At 46.5% G+C, this 23,065-nt stretch overlaps 1 protein-coding gene across 1 annotated transcript; it reads left to right on the top strand.

Moving 5' to 3' along the window:
* The first annotated feature begins 5,436 nt into the window (after positions 1–5,436).
* On the top strand, positions 5,437–22,338 carry TICRR (TOPBP1 interacting checkpoint and replication regulator). Its single transcript, XM_050309489.1, has 22 exons — positions 5,437–6,087; positions 6,647–6,920; positions 7,495–7,736; positions 7,997–8,240; positions 8,712–8,847; positions 9,578–9,720; positions 10,392–10,604; positions 11,007–11,159; positions 11,829–11,919; positions 12,278–12,371; positions 12,539–12,618; positions 12,937–13,173; positions 13,737–13,833; positions 14,052–14,124; positions 14,818–14,958; positions 15,436–15,526; positions 16,045–16,106; positions 16,928–17,083; positions 17,828–17,985; positions 18,190–20,485; positions 21,682–21,786; positions 21,882–22,338. The coding sequence occupies exons 1-22, from the start codon at positions 5,437–5,439 to the stop codon at positions 21,998–22,000; spliced, it is 5,856 nt and encodes a 1,951-aa protein (XP_050165446.1). The 3' UTR covers positions 22,001–22,338.
* Positions 22,339–23,065: the final 727 nt, after the last annotated feature.

The following is a 23,065-nucleotide window of genomic DNA, read 5'->3' as shown; positions in this document are numbered from 1 at the left end:
GTCCCCCGCGCCCGGACACCGACAGACGGATATATAGGTCGGAGAGGGCGAGGTGGGGCCCAGGGAGGTGCCTGCGGCAGGATCACATTTCAGAGCACTGGAGCCTCAGCAGGCTTATTCCTCTAACCCACCTTCCTCCCAGGGAGGAGGAACAGAATGAGGCACCTTTCCCCCGAGCTGCTCCGAGCACCTCTGAGCCCTGCCTGCACAGGGGCAAGTGGATGTGGAGGCCAGCGAGAGTGGGGAGTGGAGCCTGGGCGTCCAGCCCCCTGCTCTGCCCAGTCCCACACCCTGATCCCTGCTGTCCTGAGCACACTCCCTCCCTGCACCGGGTGGTCCCTTCACCACCCTCCCTGGCTCTGCACCCTTCCCCAGCTGTAACTGAGGTGAAGGCAGAGTGCCCTTTGCTTCAGCTCTCAGCTTTTGGAAAAGCAGGCTGTGGTGCAGCCACAGGAGGAAGAGGAGATATGTGACCTTAACCAAGATCCTGCATGCACGCACAGACATGCAGTGGCCCAAGGCTGCCATATAGCTGTAAGGATGTTCAAGTGACATGTTCCTTAATTTGTGAGCCCAAATTACCCAGTGCATCCTCCTGGCAAGACAAACCATGCTGGGGCTGCATGAACCAGGGCATTATTGTGAGATGGTGCTGGAGATGGGACTGGAGACCAAAATGTCCCATCCTCTGGTATGGGGCATCCTTTAATTAATAAACATAAACAAAACCCCTCCTTTTTATCCTACGGTTTTGAACTATGTGCTCTTTCCCCAAGAGCCAGGCAAGCCTTTCAAATAGATCCCAGCTCCTTCCTCTGCCTGCAGATCTCTGGGATGCCTGTCAGTCTTCAAGAGATAAAAGACTGCAGCCCAGGCAAGCTGCCCAAATTTGCTGATGGCATCTAATTGTGGCCCGCAGGCTGAGCAAGCAGCACTGATTTCGGTGTTGATTAGGCAATAATTTGAGTTTATTATTTTTTCTTGTTTGCTTTCTTCTCAAAATGACAGATGGCAGAAAAATGCTGTGGATGGTCTTGAAGTGACTGACGGCCACACAAAACCATTCTCCAACCTCATTTGAACCCCGTGCAGGCAGCAGGACAGAGACAGCATTGTGAATGAGAGAGAAACCCACCTGCCTGGCCCTTACCCTGCATGAGCAGAGCTTCATGTGGCTGGGGTCACTTGGTGGGGACACCTAAAGCAATTGGATGTTGCTGTTGTCTGGAGGACGAGCACGCCCTGAAGCGTTGCTGCTCAGGGTATGTTTTTGACTCTCCCATTAAACACGGTTTCTGCAGGGCAGTCTCAGCTGTATACACCAGGAAACAAAAGACTTCCATCTAGAAAGAAGCTGAAATCCCTAAACAATACTTGAGCTCTAATTGCTGGCAGCACTGTTGACAGTTGCATGTTCTTCTGCCAACTACGTGGTAGGACCAGTATTCTGCCCTGCCCTAGAGCAGCTCTTAGACACCTTGAGAAATGCAGCAGAGGCACAGAAGGGCATTTTAAAACCCCAGGGTTTTAAACTTGCTGAAGCACTGTAGCCACCAGCAGTTATGCTTTGTGACTACTCTTCAGTAAAACTAACTGCAGAGCTTTTCTGATCCATGCTCTCACTGAAATGGCAGTGTCTCCAGAAAAGTAGCTTGCAAAGCCCTTGCACAGCCCCAGGAGGAAGCAGGTCTGTCACATATGCTGTCCCCAGCCCCTCTCCCCATGTCTGAAAGCCCAGGACAAAGGCTAATGGCTTTTCTGCTGGCCTGATAGTCTCACCTTGCTGCACTGCCTGGCGCTGCCCCTCCTTATCAGTCCCCAGATCAGCACTTTGTCACTGCGGTCCCATCAGGACTGGCATGCTCCACCGGCTGTCCGTGCCAGGAGAGCCCATTAAAGGACCAGCTACTCACCAGGCTCCTTTGTAGGGCCAGGATAACACTGGAAAGGCTGAGAGGGCCATGCCAGCACAAGTGCCTGCAGCAATTCAGGCAGAGTGCCCCTAGTGATGGGTTAGACCATCATTGCATCCACCCTACAAGGTGCCTAACTGCATGGTAGGACACATGGGGCAGGTTTCAGCATGTCCCAGTCCCAATATCCAGGTGCTTAAAAGTCCTGTTGGAAACTCCAGGCCGGTGTGAGCCAGAGCAGTGTCTGCTGGAGGCAATACTCGCCTGCTCCACCAGGGAATTTGGCATATCATGTCCAGCACCTATAAGAGCTGGAAGCTTTCCCCAAAAAATCACTGAAATGATGTTGGGGAAAAAGGTATGTTTGTCTTTCTGCTGAAGAGACTTGGGACTAGGTCTGGCAGTGGTCAGGTCTCAGTTGCCTTGGGTGAGGGTTGTACAGTGCTAGTCCCAGCTGGGTCTCCCCCGCTTTCTCACTTTAATGAGCACTAAAAATATTTGAAAGATGTAGAGACAAAAATCTAAATTACATTGAAGTCCCTCCCTCTTGCCTGGAGGCCTTGGGGCAGCTTTCCCCTGGAGAGGTGGGAATGGGGGCTCCTGCGAACCGTCCTGGCAGATCTTATCCCAGCCAACGCTGAGCCAAGGCACTGTGCTGGCTCTGAGAGGTGACCTTAAAGCTGTGGACCACAGGGGCCTGGAGGTGCCCAGGGGAAGGCAGAACTGGAAAGACCATCTCCACACTCTGCAGTGCTGCAGATGCTGCCCTGTCAGTCCCTGCCTGCTTACCCTTGCCTTTCCTCCTTTATCTCCTGGCAGCTCCAAGGATTCACTGGAATGAGGAGAACCAGGTAAAACAAGGCAATACCAGAATTTGTCCAGCGGAGGGACACGAGACTGGGCAAGTCCACATGCAGTGGGCAGCTATCCTTACTCCTGGCTGGATTTACCCTGGCTTGCCTAGCTTGTGGGTGAGCAGAAGAGAGAAGCAGATCAAGTTCTCTTCCATTAAGACACAGAAATAAAGAAGTTTGCCTTCCCAGGAGGCACCAGTGACCTCCCATGTCATGCTACACCTGGGCTAAAGCCCCATCCGAGAACTTCAATGCCCAGGAAGCACAGACAACCTTCCCAGCTGCCCCCTCCACCCCTGTAGCTCCCCTCCTGCTCAGAAAGCTGCCTGAAGATCCACAAGGAGCCCTTTGCTCAGCTTGAGGTGCTCCCCAGAACTAGCAGGCAAAGCAGCAGCAGGCACTGCCAGTAGCCTTGGGCACGTGGGGTGGAGGGCACTGGAGAATGAGATATGGGAAGGCTCAGAAGCCTTCATGCAGAGAGTCTGGGCATTGCCCAGCATCAAAGGTGACTCACTGCTTGTCAAGGTAGGTCCTTCAGGAGTGCCCTGAAAGCAAAGCATCTGAGTCAATACAAAACAAATCTTTTTTTTTTTTTTTGGCTGCCTTAGCAGAAAGGCAAACAAACTTTCCACCGGGGTGGGACGGAGTGGTGGTATGGTGGGAGATCAAACAGTTCACTTAGCTCTGGGTTTTCTCAGCCCTTTTTTCAGCCCTCACCATGAAGTATCCCTTGGAGAGATGATGGAAGCAGGACAAAATAAAGCAAGACTTTTTTTAAGTTAAAAAACCCTATCTGGATCAAAGTGTCAACCAAATGTGAGCCCAGTTTACAAACAATTTTTCTTGTGCCCTCTCCCTCCTCCCAAGATACCACGTTTATCAGCAAGTAAATGATTGTCCAGAAAGAACCCAAGGACTGTTTGAGAGAGGCCAGTGTCCTTGGGCAGCAGGCAGAGAGGGTGAATGTCTCTGTGAGCACTTCAAGCACGAGACAATGCAAGAAGCAGAGGTGTGAGTGACTCTGGCTGCCACACTGGGAAACGTGGTCACCAGGGTTCAGCCAGCTTCTCTGACAGCTTTCCCAAGAGCTGGATGGTCTTCAAGAGCAAATACACTGGAGTAGGCAGGAGTAGCTGGCAGAGTTCCTGTGTTGGAAGCTGCCAGGCTTTGCTGGGAAACTCCCCTTTTGCCCCAAGTTTGTTTCTGGTCCCAGGCAGACTGTGATAAGGCAGGTTTTGGTCACACTCTGCTAAATGCCCTCAGTGGGCTGCTGGGACACACACCAGCAGCTGGGCAAAGGCAGTGAGAGCACAGTGGGGTTGGCTCTTCTTCAGGGCTCAAACAGGACAATGATGTATCGACAAGCAACAAGAGGCGTCTCATGGGCCAAGAGCAACCCTGAGCAAGGAGGAGAGACCCAGGGCTCCTCAGGGAGCCTCCAACCCCAAGACTGCAGGCTGCCCTCCACAGTACCAGCCAGGGAGACCTGTTGTCCTTCACTTGCTCTTGGTGGCAGATTATTCCTGGGCACCCGAGTGGATCAGCTCCTCGTTCCAGCTCGTTAAACCCACTCATGCTCACAGTCACCAGCAAAGCCAAACGGGTCGTTTATTGCCCGCTTGTCTTTGTTGCTTTATAAATACAACTGGCTGCTGGGGAACCTGGTTTAGGCTGGGACATTCAAGCTCTGGGGAGAAGGGTGGGGCGGCTCTGGTCTGCAGGGCTTCCTCTGCCCCTACCTTGCACGATCACACCTGGACCGCCAGAACCTGTGGGGCAAGATGCGGCACCTGCAGGGAGGTGATGCTCCGAGGCAAAGCACTTGATGACAACTTCAGGGTCTTCATCCTCCACCTCCCCACCCATCAGCCTTTGTCACAGCCAGGTGCTGTGACCCTACAACTTTCTGCAAAACCATCAAGGTTGGAAGAGACCTTTAAGATCGTCCAGTCCAACCATCAACCCAGCACCATCGGTGTGAGTAGCAAATCACATCACCCAGCGCCAGATCCAGGTGCCTCTTGCAACACTTCCAGGGGCGGTGACTCCACCACCTATTCCAATGCCTGACCACCCCAAAAATGACATTTTTTCCCCTAATATCTTAACGTGAATTTGAACCTGAACTTCACCCGTACGGGCCCTGGGCTGTCCCTGCCGTTGCTGCGGGGATGCTCAGCGGGGAGGTGCCGTATGGGGCAGCCGGCAGGGCTCTGCCCGTCCCAGCCCGCGGGCGGCTGGTGGGTGTCGGGGATGGGGAGGTGCCGTGTGCGGGCAGGCGCGGACCTCTAGCGGCGAGCGGGGCCTGCGGGGTGCGGGACGGGCAGGGCTCAGCCCCGGTGCCCTGCGGGACCCGCCGACCGCCTCCATGACGTCACGACCTCAACACGTGACGTCACGGCACCACGCCCCCCTGACGTCACTGCCACGCGCCGTCCCGCCGCCTTTAAATTTTAAACCGGCGGAGGCCAATGGGGCTCGCCCCGCGCGCCGGCCCCGCCCCTCCCGGCTCATCGCGGGCCTTCCCGCCAATGGGAGAGCGAGGAGCGGGGCGGTGGGCGGGGCGCGGCGCTCGGCGGCAGCCAATGGGGGCGCGCGCGGGCCGAGGGCGCGAGTGGCCGTGCCGGGCCGGGCGGGCGGCGGCGGCGGCGGCGTGAGGGGCGCTCGCCATGTCGAGCTCCCGCAGCGCCGTGTTCCTGCTGGACACCGCCGGCCCCGCGCGCCGGGCGCCGCTCCAGCGCGGCGCCCTCCGCCTCCTCACGCTGCTGGGCTGCCGCCTCGGCCTCGCCCGCCTCCGCTGGGCCTTCCGCTTCTTCGACTCGCTCGGCGGCCGCGGCGGCGCCTCACGGGGCGGCGGGTTCCGCCCGCCGGGCCCCCGCGCCTGGGAGCGGTTCGAGGAGGAGCTGGCGGAGCGGCTCCGGGCGCGGGGGCCCTCGGCCGCCCTGCCCGGCCCCGCGCCCCGCGCCGCCCTCACCCACAGCGGCCTCAAGGAGACGCTGCTCGACTTCCAGTGGGACCGCCCGGAGATCGCGTCCCCGGCCAAGCCGCCCCGCAGGAGCCACAGGACGGGGCCGGCCGGCCCGGAGCCTCCCGAGGCGTCCCCCGAGGGCTTCGTGAACGCCGTGTTCCTCTTCTCGCCCTGCCCGCACTCGCGGAGGGAGCTCCGGCGGTTCGTGTCGGGGAGCGATGCCCCCTCCTCGCCTGGAGAGCCGCCCACGGTGCAGGAGCTGGCGGAGAAGCTCCTGCCCAGGAGTGTCCAGGAGCTGCTGGCGGAGCAGAAGATCACGCTGTTCTGGGTGGACACCGCCGAGCGGGCTCAGGTAACGAGGTTGTACCGCACAGCTCTCAGCTCTGAGCACTGACGGGCCGCCTGGCACGCTGTCCTCCTGTATAACAAGGAGGGAACAGTTTTCTGCTCTAGTTTTTGGGTGGTAGTGAAAGCTTCTCAGTTACTGCCACATAGTCTTCAGCAAGGGACTGGAAACTCAGAATCATCCACGTGGAGGCTGAGATACATCTACAGCTGAGTAGCTGTACAGTGTTTATTGATGGGTCCCCTTTTGCTTTGAGTTAGGGGGAGTTACAGCTATTAGGAATTGCAGATAAGCAATCTCATGGTTCAGGTGTGTGGATAACAGATTCAAAAACCTAAGCTTGAAAATTTTGGCTAGCTCTTAAATCAGTGGGAATTGTGTTTTCTTGATCTGGTTCCTGTGAAGGCTGATAATGTCCATAAAAGCACTTGGAAAGCACCGTGTTTAGATGCTTTGTATCTGTTTCATATGCCAGTTTTGCTAAAAGCATTCAATTTTTCTTTGTTTGGATGAAGGTTCTCTCACTGCCGACGTTAACTTGAGACCTCTCTGTTATTTATTCCAGCTGATCGAAGCCCCGGATCATGTTGGATACTGGACAATGTTTGAACTGATCCGTCAGACGGGAGGCACCATTTTGCCAGCTGGAGCCTTGGTGCACTGTTTGAGTCACCCTAGGGCAGATGTTGCTCGGTCCTTTCTTGGAGACTCCAGTTTCCCAGTGCCTTGGACCACACTCCTGCCCCTGGATGCGACTCTGAACTGCTTGTTCTCGAAGCCCTCTGTGTATCGATCGGTGTTTCCCCAGCAAGAAGGAACGTTGTTTCTCAGCATGCCTGGTAATAAAAGAAAAGAAAAATATAGATTTGCATGCTGGTAACTGAGCTCTCATCAGGTCCTTGATGACCTTCCCTTGTGAATAGTATGTGTAGAAGTAACTTCAGTATTTAAAAGCCCATTAAAAAAAAAAAAAAAGTTCAGGATGTGTTCTAGTTCCTCTGAGAGCTGTTAGCCCATATTTCTGATTTAGCCTCTTCAGTCTTCCATGCTTCTAGACTTTTGGATGGAGAGCTCTTTGCTGGTCCCACCTTATAGCAGTGTACTCCCTTTTCTTAAGAATACAATTATTCAGTTTATCTAAAATAAGGATACAGATAAAAAGCCCTTTCAAAAGAAAACAAGTTAGCTTTAAAGCAGTATGCAGCGTGCATGGGCCCTTTCTTCAGTGGTCCCTTCATGCACTGAGCTCCTCCAGAGGCTGGGGAAGAGGTCAATTCTGTAATGATATGGTTGAGTATATTCCCCTTTTAATCTTGGAAATCATCTTTTTTGCACTGAAGTTGTATCTTCACCTGGATAGGAAAACCCATTTTACTTGCCTTCAGACTTTTACTTTATCCTATCCTTGCACAGGAGGAAAGAAGCAGGAAAGCTGTGCTGTGATCCTGGAACCTCTTGCCATGGGCCAAAGACAACTGCAGTGTCCAGTCAACATCTTCCTGAAAGGAAACTTGATGGGTTGGAACTTGGTACAGGCTGGCCACTTCCTCACAGAGAGCTGGGTAGTGCAGAGCTCTCAGGCTGAGCAGGCAGGATGTAACAGGTCACTGTTTCATCAGCTGTTAAGGACTCTGGTGATTGAAGGACTGCACATGGTAAATATTCCTCTTTGTCTCAAACTAATACCTATTCTGAAATGAGCTGTGACAAGAGAGGTGACAGTATTGTGTTGAGAAGACAATGATGGTGGTAATTGCTGCACTGCAAATTGCTCATTTGAATCTAAATTCAGAACATTCTTTAGGTCATGCAAGTCTATAACCTCTTTGGAAAGTATCTGTGCTCCTTAGGTCTTCATATTTATAGATGAAGTAAACATTTTTCTTTTCCCTTTTTTTTTTCTTTTTAAATGTAGGTTGCTGAGGTATCTCTGTCTAAAACTTGGTGCCCCTGCACTGCTGTTCTGTCACCGCTTTCTGAGGGTGCTGCAGTTCTGACTGTGCTTGGTACTGAGAAGGCTGCTGAAGTTCATCGATGCAGCCTGGAAGGAGCCATAGTAGAGGACTCTTCCCAAGACTCTGCTCTTCATCTCCCAGAGATTGTGAATAGTGTGTTGAGTAAAATTGACATGTCGGTGGAAGATCCTCTGGCCAGTCTGGGTAGGTGTCAGGAAATGCAAAACTCGCCCTCTTTTGATCTCTCGATCTGATTTAGAGTGGAAAAATCTAAAGCTAATGATGTTCTCAGTGAGGCATCTCTCATTTTTATGACTTGTTCATTTTGTCAGCTGTAGCTCAGGTGATGCAGAAATCTGCATGGTTGTACCTTTCTGTTTTATTGACAAAGTGTTAGCTTCCATTAGCTTGTAGATAATGTGCAACTATGTGTGTTTGGAGACAAGTTTTTAGAAGGTTTCCTAGAATGTGTCACGTAGGCCATCCCTGGCCAGTAAAGCCTTTGGGTAAAGTGGCTGTTTTGTGTTCGAGTGAATCTTCTCAGGAGTCTCAAAACCTGTTGTATTAGCTATGAAATTGCCTCTCCAGGATCAAAGGTTGGGGAGCCTCTGTGAAGGCTGAGACCTTTTGCCACTTAATTTAGTTTTTCTAATTTGTGTGTGTGTGTGCTCACAGGAGAAGGAACTCCAGTGCCAGAGTGGGTCCAACGGGAACTGTCCCATACAGGGGGCTGGCATCCTTCAGTGCTGGAAACATGGTACCCTGCATCAAATGCCTGTGGAGCAAGCTCAGATCTGATGGAGTCATTCAGGTATTTTTCTGAAATGTGTCTCCTATGAGTAATAATCAAGAATTTCTGCTTCCTGTCAAAGGAACATGGCTGTAGCATTGCTTAGAGTTCTAGAATTAAGTGCTATTCTAGTGCTTTTAATTCTATACTCAAGTTTTCAGTGGGCTTTTGCTTAATTATCTGTTGGTGTATAGACAAAAGGACCTGGGAACGGGATGTTTGGGTAGCAGTTTATGCAGATTAAAATCTTGACTGACTCAGGAGTGATACAGGTCACTTAGAATTACATTAATCTACTTGGGAAATGTCAGACTTTAGCTTTTCTTATGGTATGATAAGATCCACTGCAAGATACTGAAGATAGTGGTTGTGTTCTCACAGTTGGTATTTACTTGTAATGAATGAGCTTGCTTTCTTCAAAGAGCTTGCTGAGTGAAACAAAAAAAAAGCCTAAAGCAAGGTAGTTAGGAAGCACAAAGCTACTTACATGGTTTTGGGGTACAGAGCAGTGGTGTATCAATTGTACATCAATGTAATGCTTGTTTCCAACTTGGTGTGACCCTTTTAAAGGTGGTTTGGGTTTTCTATATGTCTTAAGTGTGTTGGGGAACAGGTGATGGAGTTCTTGGCATGTGCTACTTGCACTGCATTGCTGTGGACTGGAATCTAGGAAAGCCTTGGTTTTTTCCACATGGATAATTCCCATTCCCATCTATTTTTGACAACTATATTGGTTTGCTCTTTCATGTAGGCTTCTGCAGGTCCCTTGTGCTAACGGGAAGGATGATGCAGACCAGTCTGATGTGGAGCTCTCAGAAAGTCTGTCTGAGCTGTACCAGAGAAAATTCAGTGAAACATCTGCTACAACTGGACCAGGAAATAACAAAAAAAGGCGTATGTATACTTTGGGATTATGTGTGCCTGTTGGCAATAAAAGATGAAGCATGAACCCCAGAGATCTGTACTCTACTGGGTAGTGGCATGCTTTAGATTTTTTTATTTGGGGACAGTCTCATTTGCAGTAGTAGAAACCAAATTACTGTAATTCAAGGCTGTGCAGTGACTGACAAAACTGTTAAAAGCAGCATGCAGAGCTCTGCAGTTTGAAACAAGGACTGCTCCAACTACTAGTAAATATTACAACCTCTCAACTTTGTTCTTAATAAAGAAAAAACCCTTTTTTTCTAGAAGAATTTAATAATTTCATTTCCCTACACTAACCACAGTTGATTTTACCCTGATCTGATATATCCCCAAGTCCTGCTCTGTCAGTTGTTCCTATTTCTGTGATATAAGATTGCTTAGTACATATATAACTTTTCATTATACCTATATAAGTTCTTATGCAAAGCCATAGTTTTCATCTACTTTTTACTTGGAGAAGTAGCTGCACTGCCTGTACATTGATTTCATGGAGAAATGCCCAACCTTTGGGCCATGTTCTCCTCCAGAATGTTACTAATCTCACTTGACAGTAACACAGACTTCAGTGTTGTGCTCTGCCTCAGGCAGAGTTCCTGCCCCATTGTCCCTGATGGTAAAACTCCTTTTTGATGGCATTGCAGGTGGGGTTCCCCGAACTCCAGTCAGGCAGAAGATGAAGACCATGTCCAGATCCCTGCAGATGCTCAATGTAGCAAGACTGAATGTAAAAGCTCAGAAGTTTCAACCTGATGCTGTGCCGCCAGCAGTGAATGAGAAGGTTCCACAGAAGCTTTCAGCAAAAAGATTGGATGCAAAGGTGGAAGGAAAGGAAAAGGCACTTAAAATACCAATTGGTGTGTGTTAAGTCCTGGTATCTTCGTATCCTGATATATCCCTGCCTTGTATCCATCTGAAAAAAGCAATAAGGGAAGCACCCATCAAGGTGTAACTGGAATTGTAGTCCTATTTACTAATTAGGTAGAAATAAAGGGCATTTCTTGACTGCTATAGTAGCCTGAAAGTTTGCTGACATTAAGCAAACTTTTGATTGTTGATTATAAACTTGATTTAACTTCTAATAATGTCATGGGTCCGGACCTGGGAATGGTTCTGTTAGTGTTGTATGGGCTGGATGCATCTTTGCTGGAGAAAATATATTTTGATCTCCTCTGTTCCCCTCCTCAGCTGGGATGAGTATTTTATCAGTAAGTTGTGCTAAACAGGCGTTTAGTTAACACAGACCATTTCCCTTGCAGACTTCCAAACAGAGGAGGAGTTGCAGTCCCACTTGAGAGAGAGCTACCAGAAGGCTGTTGCTGAGGGAATTCAGTTATCTGTGTGTGCCCAGAATATGATCGTGGCCATTAAAAGGTTCTTGAAAGTACAAGATGCCAAAGAGAAAGAGGTAGGTAAGAGCATGTGGGCAGGGTTGTTACTGATCTGGAAGTTGGAGTTTTTACTATTTCTGGCTACCTTTCCTTCATCTCTGAAGTTTTATATGCAGTTGCACATAATCAAAACCACAACCACTCACTGCTTCTATCTGTTGACTCAATAGTGACAAACTGGGTAGTTGTCAAGAATGTAGGAAAATCCAGTTTAGTTGCCCATTTACACCTTTGCTAAAGGTTGCAATAGATGTCTTTCCTTTACATTGACCTCCTTCCAAATTCTAATTTCAAAGACAATATTTTTAAAAATACGTTCTTGAAAAACATATTTTAAAGAAGGTATTTACAGTCTTTAACACTATGCATAGACTTAAAATAACCTGAAACCAAAATTGGTAAACTTCTGAATAATTTAAGAAAAATACTGTAAGAAACAAATCCATAGTAACTGAGGAAGGCCTGAAGCTGCAGGTGACTTTTGTGATTTCAAGCTCAAAGTTTTTTTATTTCTCATTGTCTTTGCTAATGAAAGAAAAGATAATTCCTTTCCTTGAAAGAAAAGAAAAAAAAAGAGCTACTTCCGAAAGAATGGGTTGGGGGGATGACCAGAGTTGTGGGGGGAAACCTGCCCTATAGACAGGGAACAGAATTGAAGGATTTATTTTAATTATGTGTATTTGCAGGTAGCCTGTGTGGAAAGAATCAGAAACCATCTCCTGAAGACCAGCAAAATGCTCAGACAACAGCATGGCTCACAGAAGGAGACCAAAGTCAGAGAGTATGAGACACCATATTTACTTCAGTTTCTGAGATTCTGTGGAGTTGGTTAGCAATTTTTAATGGTGGCTTTTTTGTACAAATGGAAAAGTATTGACATGGGGCAAATATTTCAAGGAGAATCTCTGGTCACAGTAAAACCGTTTCATTAAATGCAAATATGCCCATGCTGTGTGATAAGCAGTGCAGCCTATATCTGAAATGAGGCATCTCCCCTGCCACCAAAATGAAATGCTAACTAGATTATGCTGTCAAAAGGAGCTACTTCCCTTCCCATTGCTTTTTTTGAGCACACCTTTTGCAGTAAATATGCTGCTTCCATTAGAAAAAAGGTAGTGGATAATTACTTGTTTTCTTAGGTGCCGACTTCAGGTATTTTTGCGCCTTGAGTTGTGCCTTCAGTGCCCTTCGCTGCAAAGCAACGGTGACGAAATGGAGCAGCTGTTGGAAGAGGCAAGTAAATTATAGACCAAGTTGCGCTTCTGGGTGGCACTAGAAATGCAGACCTGGAACCTGCAGTTTTCCTTTGATATTACTCTAACACTCCATTCCTTCCTAAAATATCTGATGCTGCAGCTGTCGCAACTTAATCCATTTTCCCACCTGACTTTCTCTTCCAGATGACAGATATGCTGCGCATTTTATGTCTGACTGAAGACCCGGGGTATCTTACAAAGTTTCTAGAGGAAATACTGGAATTGTAAGTTCTTTTGCATGACTGAAGTGTTACTGGGGACTGTGGTTTTGGTTGGATGTTGTCTGTGAGTGGGCAGCAATCTACAGCTTTGATTTACTGCATCTTTGTAATTTGCAGAAATTTAGACTTTTTGTTACATTTATATTTTGATTAAAGACGAAGCAGCTGATAAGTAAGTAAACTAATTTAAAAAAACAGTTGATATTTGGTTGCTTTTTTAATTAACGTAGAAGAACAAGGATTTAGTTCAAACCTTGGGAGTGAAACACCAACAAGTTTGAGTGGGAATGTATCCATTGTGGGTTCTCTCTGATGCTCCAGGTACATGAATTCTATACCAAAGACTCTTGGAGATATTTACTATGGTCTCGGTACACAAATACCCCCAAAGCTGGCAGCTGTTCTGCCTTCAGACTTCTTCAGTGATGACTCAATGACTCTGGACAGCAAATCTCCAGGCCTTCCACCATCTTTATCGTCTGTCTTGACTCCCAGCACTGTTCGCACAGAGAGTGACCAGCTGGAGGAGCTGCGCACCAGATCTGCCCAAAAGAGAAGGTAATAATTCCAAACAGGAGGCAGCTTTTTGTTGAAGCCTGGGCTGTGACCGAGGAGTTATCTAAGCTGCAGGTTTCTGTTGCTGAATAGCTGGTTGGGGCAACCTGCCCATATCTCTTCAAGCCTGGAAGAAATATTAAGGGCTCTAATTTTTCATTTTAACTTGCCATTGTTGACTGTATGAAAATATAATCTTGATTATGTATTTGCATCTTATGCAAAAGTGAAGTTCATGAGTATCTTAAGGGATATTTTGCTCTGCAGTAGGTGACCCTGTATTGTTAAAGTTAAAACTGATTTACTGTAGATCTCTATGTTGGGAATTCTGTGTATCTTTTAGTAAATTGTGAATGAGCTTCAATACCAACCTTAAACTTAGGAATAGCTATTTATATTGCGAATCATCTCTCACTGCTGTTGTAAGTGAGGTACTAAAGCAGTTTGTAATCTGAATTCAGGTAAATACTTCCTGTCTCTAGAGTCAAACCTAACTTTAATTGTCAGTAGGTTGATAACTGCACTTCTGGTCTTATGCTAACTTAAAGTTTGTATACTTTCTAAAGGAATCACGTGTTAGCCAGACACAGGAGCATGACAGAAGCACCACAGAACTTGCGTCAAATTGAAATTCCCAAGATGGCCAAGAATCCAATCAGAAAGGTAAAACTCTTCCAAAAGGGTTGTGTGTGAGTTGTGACACTGGAGTGCAAAACAGTCTTGCTCTGTATTCCCCTAGTAAGTGTGCCCTGTGTCAGCTGTACAGAGATCAAATTGCCTTGAAGGAGAAATTGAAGTGCGTGGTTCAGAGCTTACAGTTAATATTTGTAATTAAACATAACACTGCGCTGCTGGTGAGGCTGATTTCTTGTTTGTTTCAGGAGAACTCTCGTTCTTACCTTGCTCCTGAGAAGTCCCAACAGATGCCTGTGTTGCAGAAAGAAGCAGTGCAAGGTATATTGACTTTTAGCTTTTTCATGGAAAGGTGCATCTTCAGCACATGTTCTCCCTGTAAAATTTAGTGAGCCACAATGAAATTATGCTGAGGCACGTTGGAAATCAGTAGGAAGTTATGCTGAATTCTGCAAAAACTTTGAGGGATTCTGTGTGTTAATATGCAGAAAACTTAAATCCTGCATCCTCAAAAAAACCCTTTCTGTTCTTCCTTCAATCTTGAAATTTTGTCTATCTTCTCTGTCCTGAAAAGAAAATGGGGCCAATATTGGATTCCAATATCTGGAAACAGGATGTCACTCCACAAAATAATTAATAAAAATAAATCCCAATTGTGTTCTCTGGATCAGTGAATTTCAGTTCAGATTTTGTAGTGCACCTAATGCTGCTCCACATGGGACACTGACTGGCTGCTTTTTTTGCTATGGCACCTGCTTGTAGCTTACTATTGGGATAATGCAAATAATACAATATTATAAAAGAATCTGGAACGGATTTAGAGGAGGACATGTTCCAGTAGCAGAAAAAACAACTTTTCAATGCTTTGTGGCCTCTAAAAAGTTGTCTTTCCGTGCTGGTGTATTTTTCCCATTTCTATTGTCCTGAAAAATTACCTTCCTGTGAGTTGGTTTTTTTTCGTTTTTTTTTCTCCTAATTTTAATCTGATCTTTTCTTGCTTTTCTTGCTTCACAGAGGTTACAAAGGTAAGGAGGAACCTCTTCAATGAAGAGATACTTTCACCATCGAAAAGGTCTCTGAAAAAGATGCTTAGAAGCCAGTCAGTATCTGCTGTGGAAGGCTTAAAATACAAATGCACTGATGAAGGCACCAAAGGTAGGACATGACTTGCACGTGTAGGATTGTTGTGGAAGAGCTTTTGCTAAAATTCCTATTTTTGCATTCTCAGTTTTATGAAACAATTATAATCTGTTTTTTAATGAAGAGTAAAGGTGGCCATTGCTGTGGTGTTTGGAGGGTGAATACTGATGGCATTGAAACTGAAACCTATTTTTTACTGAACTCTATGTCTCAAAGAAATCTAATGTTAAAAATTTTTGGTTAAAAAAGGATCTGTGAAAGAAAAATGAAGAAATCTCAGTAGATTAACTCTGTCTGACATGGTACTAATAATAATACTGAGTGGGAAGGAGGTGTGGACACTGGACTCCAAAATCATGATAGCTGGGAGGCTGATGCACAGTGATTCTATATGGACTGTCCTTAAGCTGAAGCCTGTACAAAACTGTATTTATTTACTTGTCCCAAGTGCTTTATAATTGTGTGATGTTATAGCTCTTGCATGATTTTTAGATCATCGCAAGTTGTTGACCAAGAGAGTTGCAGAAACACCACTACATAAGCAGGTCTCCAGGAGACTCCTACATAAACAGATCAAAGGCCGGTGAGTTAAGTTCTTTCTGAATTTTTTCAGTAAGTACTGGATGTCTAATTAATGGTTATGAGCACAAGTACCAAGTATCTTTGTGGTCAAAGTGTCATCTTTACTTTAGGCAGTAAGAGAACCAGTGGGGGCTGAGTTCCATTGCTTAAGTGTGTGGGGGGGGGGACTATTGCTGCTTTCATCATGTAAGTCAGGCTGCTTTCATTACTGCAGCTAATGTCTCTTTAGGTTCAGTTGCTGATTCAAGGGCTTCTGAAAAGGCTTGTGCTGTATTTTGTGGACTCCATGTTGAATTCTAGCATTTATTTCCACGTAGAACTGCTACCTGTACAGCTAGGGAGTAACCACTGCTAAGTCATGTGTTAATAGGAGGCAAAGTGCTCACTAATTGCTCACTTAGCGTAGCCCACAAAGCAACATATTGGTGTAGGACACAGTACTGCTTTTAGTCCTGGGGTAAGTTTTGTTCCTGTCAGTGTGCTCAGTATGCTAAGACCAAAATGTCATTGTTTCTCAAGGTCTTCTGATCCAGATTGTGACACTGGTGTTGTAGAAGAATCTCCAGAGAAGGCTATATATGGTAAGCAGTGATTTTTTTCATGAAAGGTGTTTTGGCTGTGTTGTAGCTCATAAGATAAGCGTGTTTCAATTGATGTAATTCACGAGTAGTCATCACAACAGTGGTGTACTGTTCTGTTGGTGGAGCACAGCTGCCTCTGATAGAGCCACTTGCTGCTGACTGCTTTAACAACCCTGTATAGTAGAAGTTAAGAAAGAGAGGTAGATATTAACTCTTTTAAGTGAAAATGCATGAAGGACTTTGAGGGTGAACAAGATTCTGAGCTGCTGTAATTACTGTCAAGCCAGCACATGCTTTTCTTTTAATGTAACTTCACCATGTTGTGCTGTGACCTTAATACTGCTCTGATTCCTGCTGTAACAGACAACCACCTGGCTCTATGGAGTGTCTCTTATGTTGGCTACTGCTGTTCCTTATCCCAGGAAGGAAGAGGAAAACAGCATGGCTGGGCAAGCAGGAAGATGAAATCATGAGCAAAAAGAGACAAGAGAATTAACCAGTCTTTTAACCTGGATGTAACTTGCATTGAATGTGGCTTTTCTAGCATTCCTTTCCATATAATTGCTAGAGAGGAATGAGAGTAATTGTGACTTAGAGGAGGGGACATCATAGTTTGAAGGAGATTTGTATGCATAAAGATTCCAAATCCCCAAGAAAGTTGAAGCTTTCTTCTTCACACACTTGCCTCCCTGTGTGAGACAGTTTGTTGTAGGGAATTTCCTTCTTGGAGTGTGTCTGTTTCAGTTACAAACTGTTCCTGATGACATGCCCATTGCTGAGGGAGAAGGAAGGCTCAGTGTCCGACGTTCTTACCTTTTCAGAAGCAAGTTTGAGAAGAAGCCCTCGCATCAAACAGCTGTCTTTGAACAGGACCTGCTCCAGTGCTTTCTATTCCACTACGCAACCGAGCTCAAAGAATTCTCAGCGCGTCCACCAGGGACAAGAAAAGGAGAGCTGTGCACTGCAGGATGTAGAAGGTACTGACTGGGATTTGAGCGGACTGATACTGCTGATCTGAAAAGCTGGCATGGATAGCTCTGAGTTTGATTTGATTTGGCTCTACAAGAGACTGTAAGAAGCTAAGAGCTGTCATGTAATATCTTCTGTAGACAGAAATTCATCCCCAGTAATTATTTTTAATTGGTAATCTGAATTTGGAGGATGGTAAGGCAGCTATTTCCATGGATGAATTCACTGCCAACTTAAGAAACCAGTCAGGCCCATCTAACAGAATACCACTGATTGTCAGTCTGTATTCCTTAAATGCAGTGAAATCCTTGTAAAATATGGGACAGAAATCCTAAAGCTTACTTTCAGTCTACTCTGTGGCAGCATAAAGCAGTGACTGATGGGATCTTCTTTGCTGGCTTTCTCAGTAGGATTATCAGCTAAAAATGGTGACACTTAGTTCTTTATATTGTACTTACTAGAATCCTTAGTCATGAACCAGAACTATCTAAAGCTATAAGCTATAAATAGAATAAGAGGCTGAGCTATTTTGTAATTTTTTTTTTTTTGCCATTCAAGTGCTCTTTCTACAGATGGATATTAATTTCATATTGGGAAATAACCATATTTCTGATGAAGCTTTAACATTTGGCTAGAAAAGAAAATGTCATGGATATGATCTTTTTCCATCACTTTTTCCTACATCTGAAATGATTCAGACAATTGTGGCACATTAGTTGGTGTTAGTTGAATTGTACTGTTCCATTTTACAGGCCTTAAGCAGCATTCAGAGACCCCCCCTGTACAGACTCCCAAGAGGTTTTTCTTTGGTGCAGTCACTGACAAGTATAGTCCTGCAGTGAAGCATTCACCTGGAAAGAGGAGAACGAGAAAAGACTCCTTACACTTAGAGGAACCGACCTCCTGTCAGGTAGAAAAAATCACCTCCCTACCTCTTTCTTCCCATCCTGTTTTTCTGTTCATGTTTAATCAGACCTTTGCATCTTAAATTTAGAGTTTGTTAAGTCTAATCAAATGGGGGGTTGTGTTCTAAACTTTAGGAAGTAAATAAGGAGATGGGTGGATGATACTGTTGGAATAGAACGAGCATGATTCTTTATTTTTTCCCCTGCAGACTCCTAGAAAAACACCTCATAAATTTGCCCGCAAGCTGCTGAATTCTGCCAGTAAGCCACCAAGGAGATCGCCTCGCCTTGCCCACAGGACACCACAGAAGCTGGAGAAGACTCCTGGCAAAAGTCCAGCAGCTAAGCAGACTGTAGCTAAGTGTTTGGGAAAGTACTTTTCTTCTCCTGCACAAAGGGTTAAGTCACCATCTGCGTTAACTGAAAGTAACGGGGTTCACTTACTGCAAGTAACTTCTGAGGACTGTTCTGCAGCACAAAGACTTTCCCCTCCTTGCAAGGAGCCTGTCTCACAAACACCAGAACATGAAGGGTTCACACCACTCAATGCCTCATTATTACCTCCAATAGATTCAAATCCAACTACTTCTTCCCCTTCTGCCATCCAGGAAAGGTGTTCTGCAGAACTGCAAACTCCAAGACGTTCCTTGAGATACCTCTCAAAATTAGCATCTCCAGTTGGTGCTCGGAGGCAAATCCTCACAAAGGAAACTCAGGGGCAGTCTGATCCGTTATCTGAAGCAACTAAAAGGACTCCCAGGAAACATGAAGATCCTGGTTCAAAGTTGTTTACCAGCCCACTGAGTACAGAAATACCTCAGCTTGTTGTGAGGCTTGAGCCCCTCTGCAGTTCTCTGCTCTCTGCAAGCTCCATGAACGCTGTGACCATCTGCTCTGCTTCCCGCGCTCAGGCTGGGGAGTCTGACTGTGAACTTAGTGCATCTAAACCATCTTCTCAAAAGTCTCCAGCTATTGCTGGCACTTCCCTGAGGTCCCTGCTTCACACATCCAAGCAGGCTAATTGTGAACCAGATTCTGGAGAAGAGAACCTCACGCTTGTATGTGCAGCACCTTCTGAAAATAGGGACAGTCATCACGATAGTGGTAACTGTTCTGTAGAAAGCCTTCAGCCTCATCAGTCCGAAGTTACTGAAAATATCCCTGTATTGCAGAAAAATAAACAGATGGATGTAGCATCTCAAAAGTCTCCTTCAAGAGAGGACTTGGAAAATTTGGAAAAGCCTTTGTCTCCAAAGCCTTTTGCTGGAGAGCAAGTGCATGCACAGGATGCTGAGACAGACTGTGAGCCACTGGTTAAGGAGGGGATCTCCAGTGCAAACACCTGTGAGTCCTTCCTAAGTGATTTGCAAACAGTTGGTGATGACTCAGAACCAAGAACTCTGATGAGGGAAGAATATATGGGGCTGAAGGCTCCAAATCTTAAGAAACGCTCCAGATCTGCCCTGAATACGTCGCCTCCTATGCCAAAGTCTGCTACAGCCTATTCCTTGCGCTGCACTGCAGACAGGAGGCAGCGGGAGGCTGCAGCACGGATGGGAGATCCTCAACTTGTAGCCAAGTTCTCCACTCCTAAAAGCTGTAACAAACTGCCTTCTGCCAGCCCACCGACTTACGAAGTTGAAATTGAAATGCAAGCTTCAGGCCTGCCCAAACTTCGCATTAAGAAAATTGGCTCTTGCTCATCATTGGAAGTTCAACCTGAAGCAAGTGCCAGCAAACCCAAGGGAGGAGAAAGCCCCTTTAGTGATCTTGCTATGACCTTGTGTAGCAAGCACCCAGGAAAACTGGCAGCTGCCTGTGTTTCACCCTCCTGCTGTCGTTCTTTCCACAGTACACCTGGGAAAGGTGTGGGCCAGACCTACATATGCCAGTCATACACCCCAACAAGCTGTGCCTCTAACGTCACTTCCCCCTTCCCCATGGAAGCAGGAGTTCTCCAGACGCCTTCTCCAAAGCAGAAGGGGAAGACTACCCCAGATGCCATCAAGGACTGGCCTCGGAGAAAGAGAGCAGCAGGCAGCACTGCCAGCACGAGCTGTGGCCAGAGCGAGAGGAATGCTGACGAACGGACATGGATGTCGGCAGGCAGAGAAAGAATGATGAGGATCTCAGAGAACTTCAGCAGCAAAGTAACAAATATTCCTGGGGAATTTGAACTGGAAGGGATTTGCAGGCTCCAGGATCAGCCATCTCCTAGTGACTCTGAACCCAGGGCTGATGAGGACTCTGCCATGGGAACTTCTGGCTTGAAGCCTCAGAAGCGGGTCTTTACTTACCTATCACCAGAAAAGGAGGAGAATCACGATGCCAAGAGGTCGTGCACTGATAGGTGCAGCCTGGATCTCACTGGCTTTTCAACAGATGAGGGAAACAGAAGCAAATCAAGGACAGACTCTCTACTTCCTGAGAAACCAGGAATGTGTGCACTCAAAACACTTGAGCAGCACAGTAGTCTAGGGGATGACGATGTCTTCCTTTTGTCAGGTAATTAAGTGGCCCAAAAGACACTCCACTGACGTTCAGATATGGTTAAAAATAGGGGTTAGACAAAAACAATTGTTTTCCACATAACTATCTGAGGGAAAATGAGGTGGAAGGGCAGAGTGGCTTGTGGATGACGTGGAAGTTAATTATGTGAGAGGCAGACTGGACATGGAGGAGTTCATCAGTGGTGTATTAATGATGGGAGAGATATCAGAAATATGAAAGAGCAGGAGGCTGGAGGAATTAAAGGGAAAGTTTGAGAACTTGAGGAGGGAGGATCCCACTTGCACCCAGCTAATGATTTATTTGGGTTTGTGTTGATGCCATTAGCTGTTTCTGCCCAGTGTCCAGCTCTGAAGTCTTGGGCTGTTTCAGTGCAGACTGGAGCCATGACAGGGTTAGTCCTGTGGATGCTGGTATTTAATGGTGCTCCAATTTTTGCATCTGCCCATGGTGGCGGGCCTGTTGCAAGTGGGTATCAGAAATTACTCCCGTGCGAGCAATCACGTTGTATCAGTAGGTGTGTAAGTTTAAGCTGCCTCTTTGCTTTTGCTGTGGGTACAGATGATTCAGCTGACCTCAGGCTGTCCCAGCTTTATAAACAAGGTCTTAATCCAAATACTTAATCCGGTATTGTTGTAGAAATTACATGGTAGGGGACTGTGGCAGGTGTTGTTCTGTAGTCATTGCATTAAACTTCAGTGTCTGTTTCCTCTTGCAAGAAAAGGTTTGTATACAGAGGCAGTGTCTTATTTATTCAACAGATGTTAGAGAAAAACAGGCAAACTTTAAAGCAACATCAGTCCATTGTCAGGACATAAAATATTAGCAGTGTTTAGCCTTAAGTGGTCCTGTAAGAGACTTTCTGTACCTACAGCCCTTGTGGTTATATTTACAGATCATGGTGGTTGTAACAGTTTTCTTCCAGGACATATGAGTTACCTGAAAACTGTGTTTCATATGAGTGAATCGCTCTTCTGCTAAACCACCTGAGAAAACTAACTGTGCTAAGAGCTAATTCCAGGCCGCCGTTTACCTTAAATGCCAGAAACCTGCCGTGCCAGCCTAGGGTTTGTTTCAGATAAAGTATCCCTTGTACTGATGGCAGTTTTGAGGTAGCATAAAAGGCTGTGTGTGAGACTTTACGCTGGAGTTGTTGAGTGGTTTTGCTGCAGCTTCTCACTGTGCTTCTCCAGGCTCAACTCCACCCCTGAAGAGCACACTCTTGGCCAGCAGCCTTCTAGCCCTGACCCAGTCCCCGCTGCTGTCCCCACCGCCGACTCGGAGGAGGTGTGTCCAAGGTAACAACTTGTCTCCTGTTGTTATTTGGCTTCTTGGAGTCATCAGTGAACTCTGGCAAACTGTGGCTTTCATGCATTCTTTCTGTTTTTTGTAGAAGAGGAGTCTGATGCTGTCCAAACTGCTGCCGACCAGGAGCTGTCTCCATTCCACATCAGGGTTTCCAGGAAGCGTCCCCTTAGCAGGACTTACTCACGGAAAAAGCTTCTCAGCTGAAGTTTGGAGCCAGGAGAGCATGGGAAACTTAGTGTTATCCCAGCTGGACAACACACTTTTTAACAAGGACCTTTTATTTGGTGCTGAAGATGAGAGCTGCCTTCAGTTGGTAGGAGACTGGATGCAAGCACGTGGCAGTGGAATTAAGGACCACTCTAAAAGTTTGTAGTGTTTTTAAACATCACTTGCAGCATTTCTCCATCCACTCAAAACCTGGCTCAGTCTTTCTGGCACTTGATTGTGGTAGCTTGCAGTGAGCTCTGTAGTGAAGGTTCAATTCTCCCAGGTCAAGTGGGAGAATTGTCACTTTTCTACAGCTTTCCTGTAAAATAAACTGATGTGAATTTTCATCTTGTCCCTTAATCCAAAAATCTGTCTTTAGCCTGAGGGATGGGGGCTGCAGGAAGGAGGATGCTGGGGGTGAATGGGTGCAAAAGCTGCATGCTCCTGCTGTGTCTTGTCCTCATACTAACTGGATCCCTCAGTGCATCCAGTTTGCCACAGCTTAGTGAAGAATAGCAAGCGCATTAATTAATTACTGAAGTGCCAGGAGTACAGAGGAGGAGAAAGATAACTTGGCTGGAAACATCTTTGTAGATGCTGAATGGTTTGGTGCATCTTTTCCTGGCCACTGCTGGATAAGCAGGTGCTGATGGAGTGACTTCATTGTCCTTTTCTGCAAACTTGCAATGAAGCCAGAGAAGACTGGCTGGGGAAATGACCTTGAGAGGTAAAACTTGGATGGAATAACTGGAGATGACAGTTCCAAGACTACCCAGCTGATTAAATGGTGACTTGGTTGCCTGTGACACGTTTGCCCGTGCAGAGAGCAGGAGCTGTGATTCAGTGCCTGAGATGTAGCCTACAATGGCCTAAAGTGGTGCGTGATCTTGAGAAGAATTTTTTCACAGAATCAGAATTACAGAATATTCTGAGTTGGAAGGGATCCACAAGGATCCTTTCCCTTAGGATAGTGATGTGCATGGCAGGATTTCAGGGAATTCACCCCACTGTGTCTACTGAACACAAAGAAGTGGAGAGCTATGAAGGTAATGTGAGGTCATC

Source organism: Myiozetetes cayanensis, unplaced genomic scaffold (assembly GCF_022539395.1).
Source record: "Myiozetetes cayanensis isolate MyiCay16 unplaced genomic scaffold, myiCay2020 scf14, whole genome shotgun sequence".
Lineage (NCBI taxonomy): Eukaryota > Metazoa > Chordata > Aves > Passeriformes > Tyrannidae > Myiozetetes > Myiozetetes cayanensis.
This window is presented reverse-complemented; position numbering and strand designations above follow the sequence as displayed.

Coding starts and splice junctions, on each gene's coding strand:
- TICRR (XM_050309489.1), top strand. CDS start 5,437: ATGTCGAGCTCCCGCAGCGCCGTGTTCCTGCTGGACACCGCCGGCCCC. Junction 8,848..9,577: donor GATCTGATGGAGTCATTCAG/GTATTTTTCTGA, acceptor TCTTTCATGTAG/GCTTCTGCAGGTCCCTTGTG. Junction 14,125..14,817: donor GCAGAAAGAAGCAGTGCAAG/GTATATTGACTT, acceptor CTTGCTTCACAG/AGGTTACAAAGGTAAGGAGG.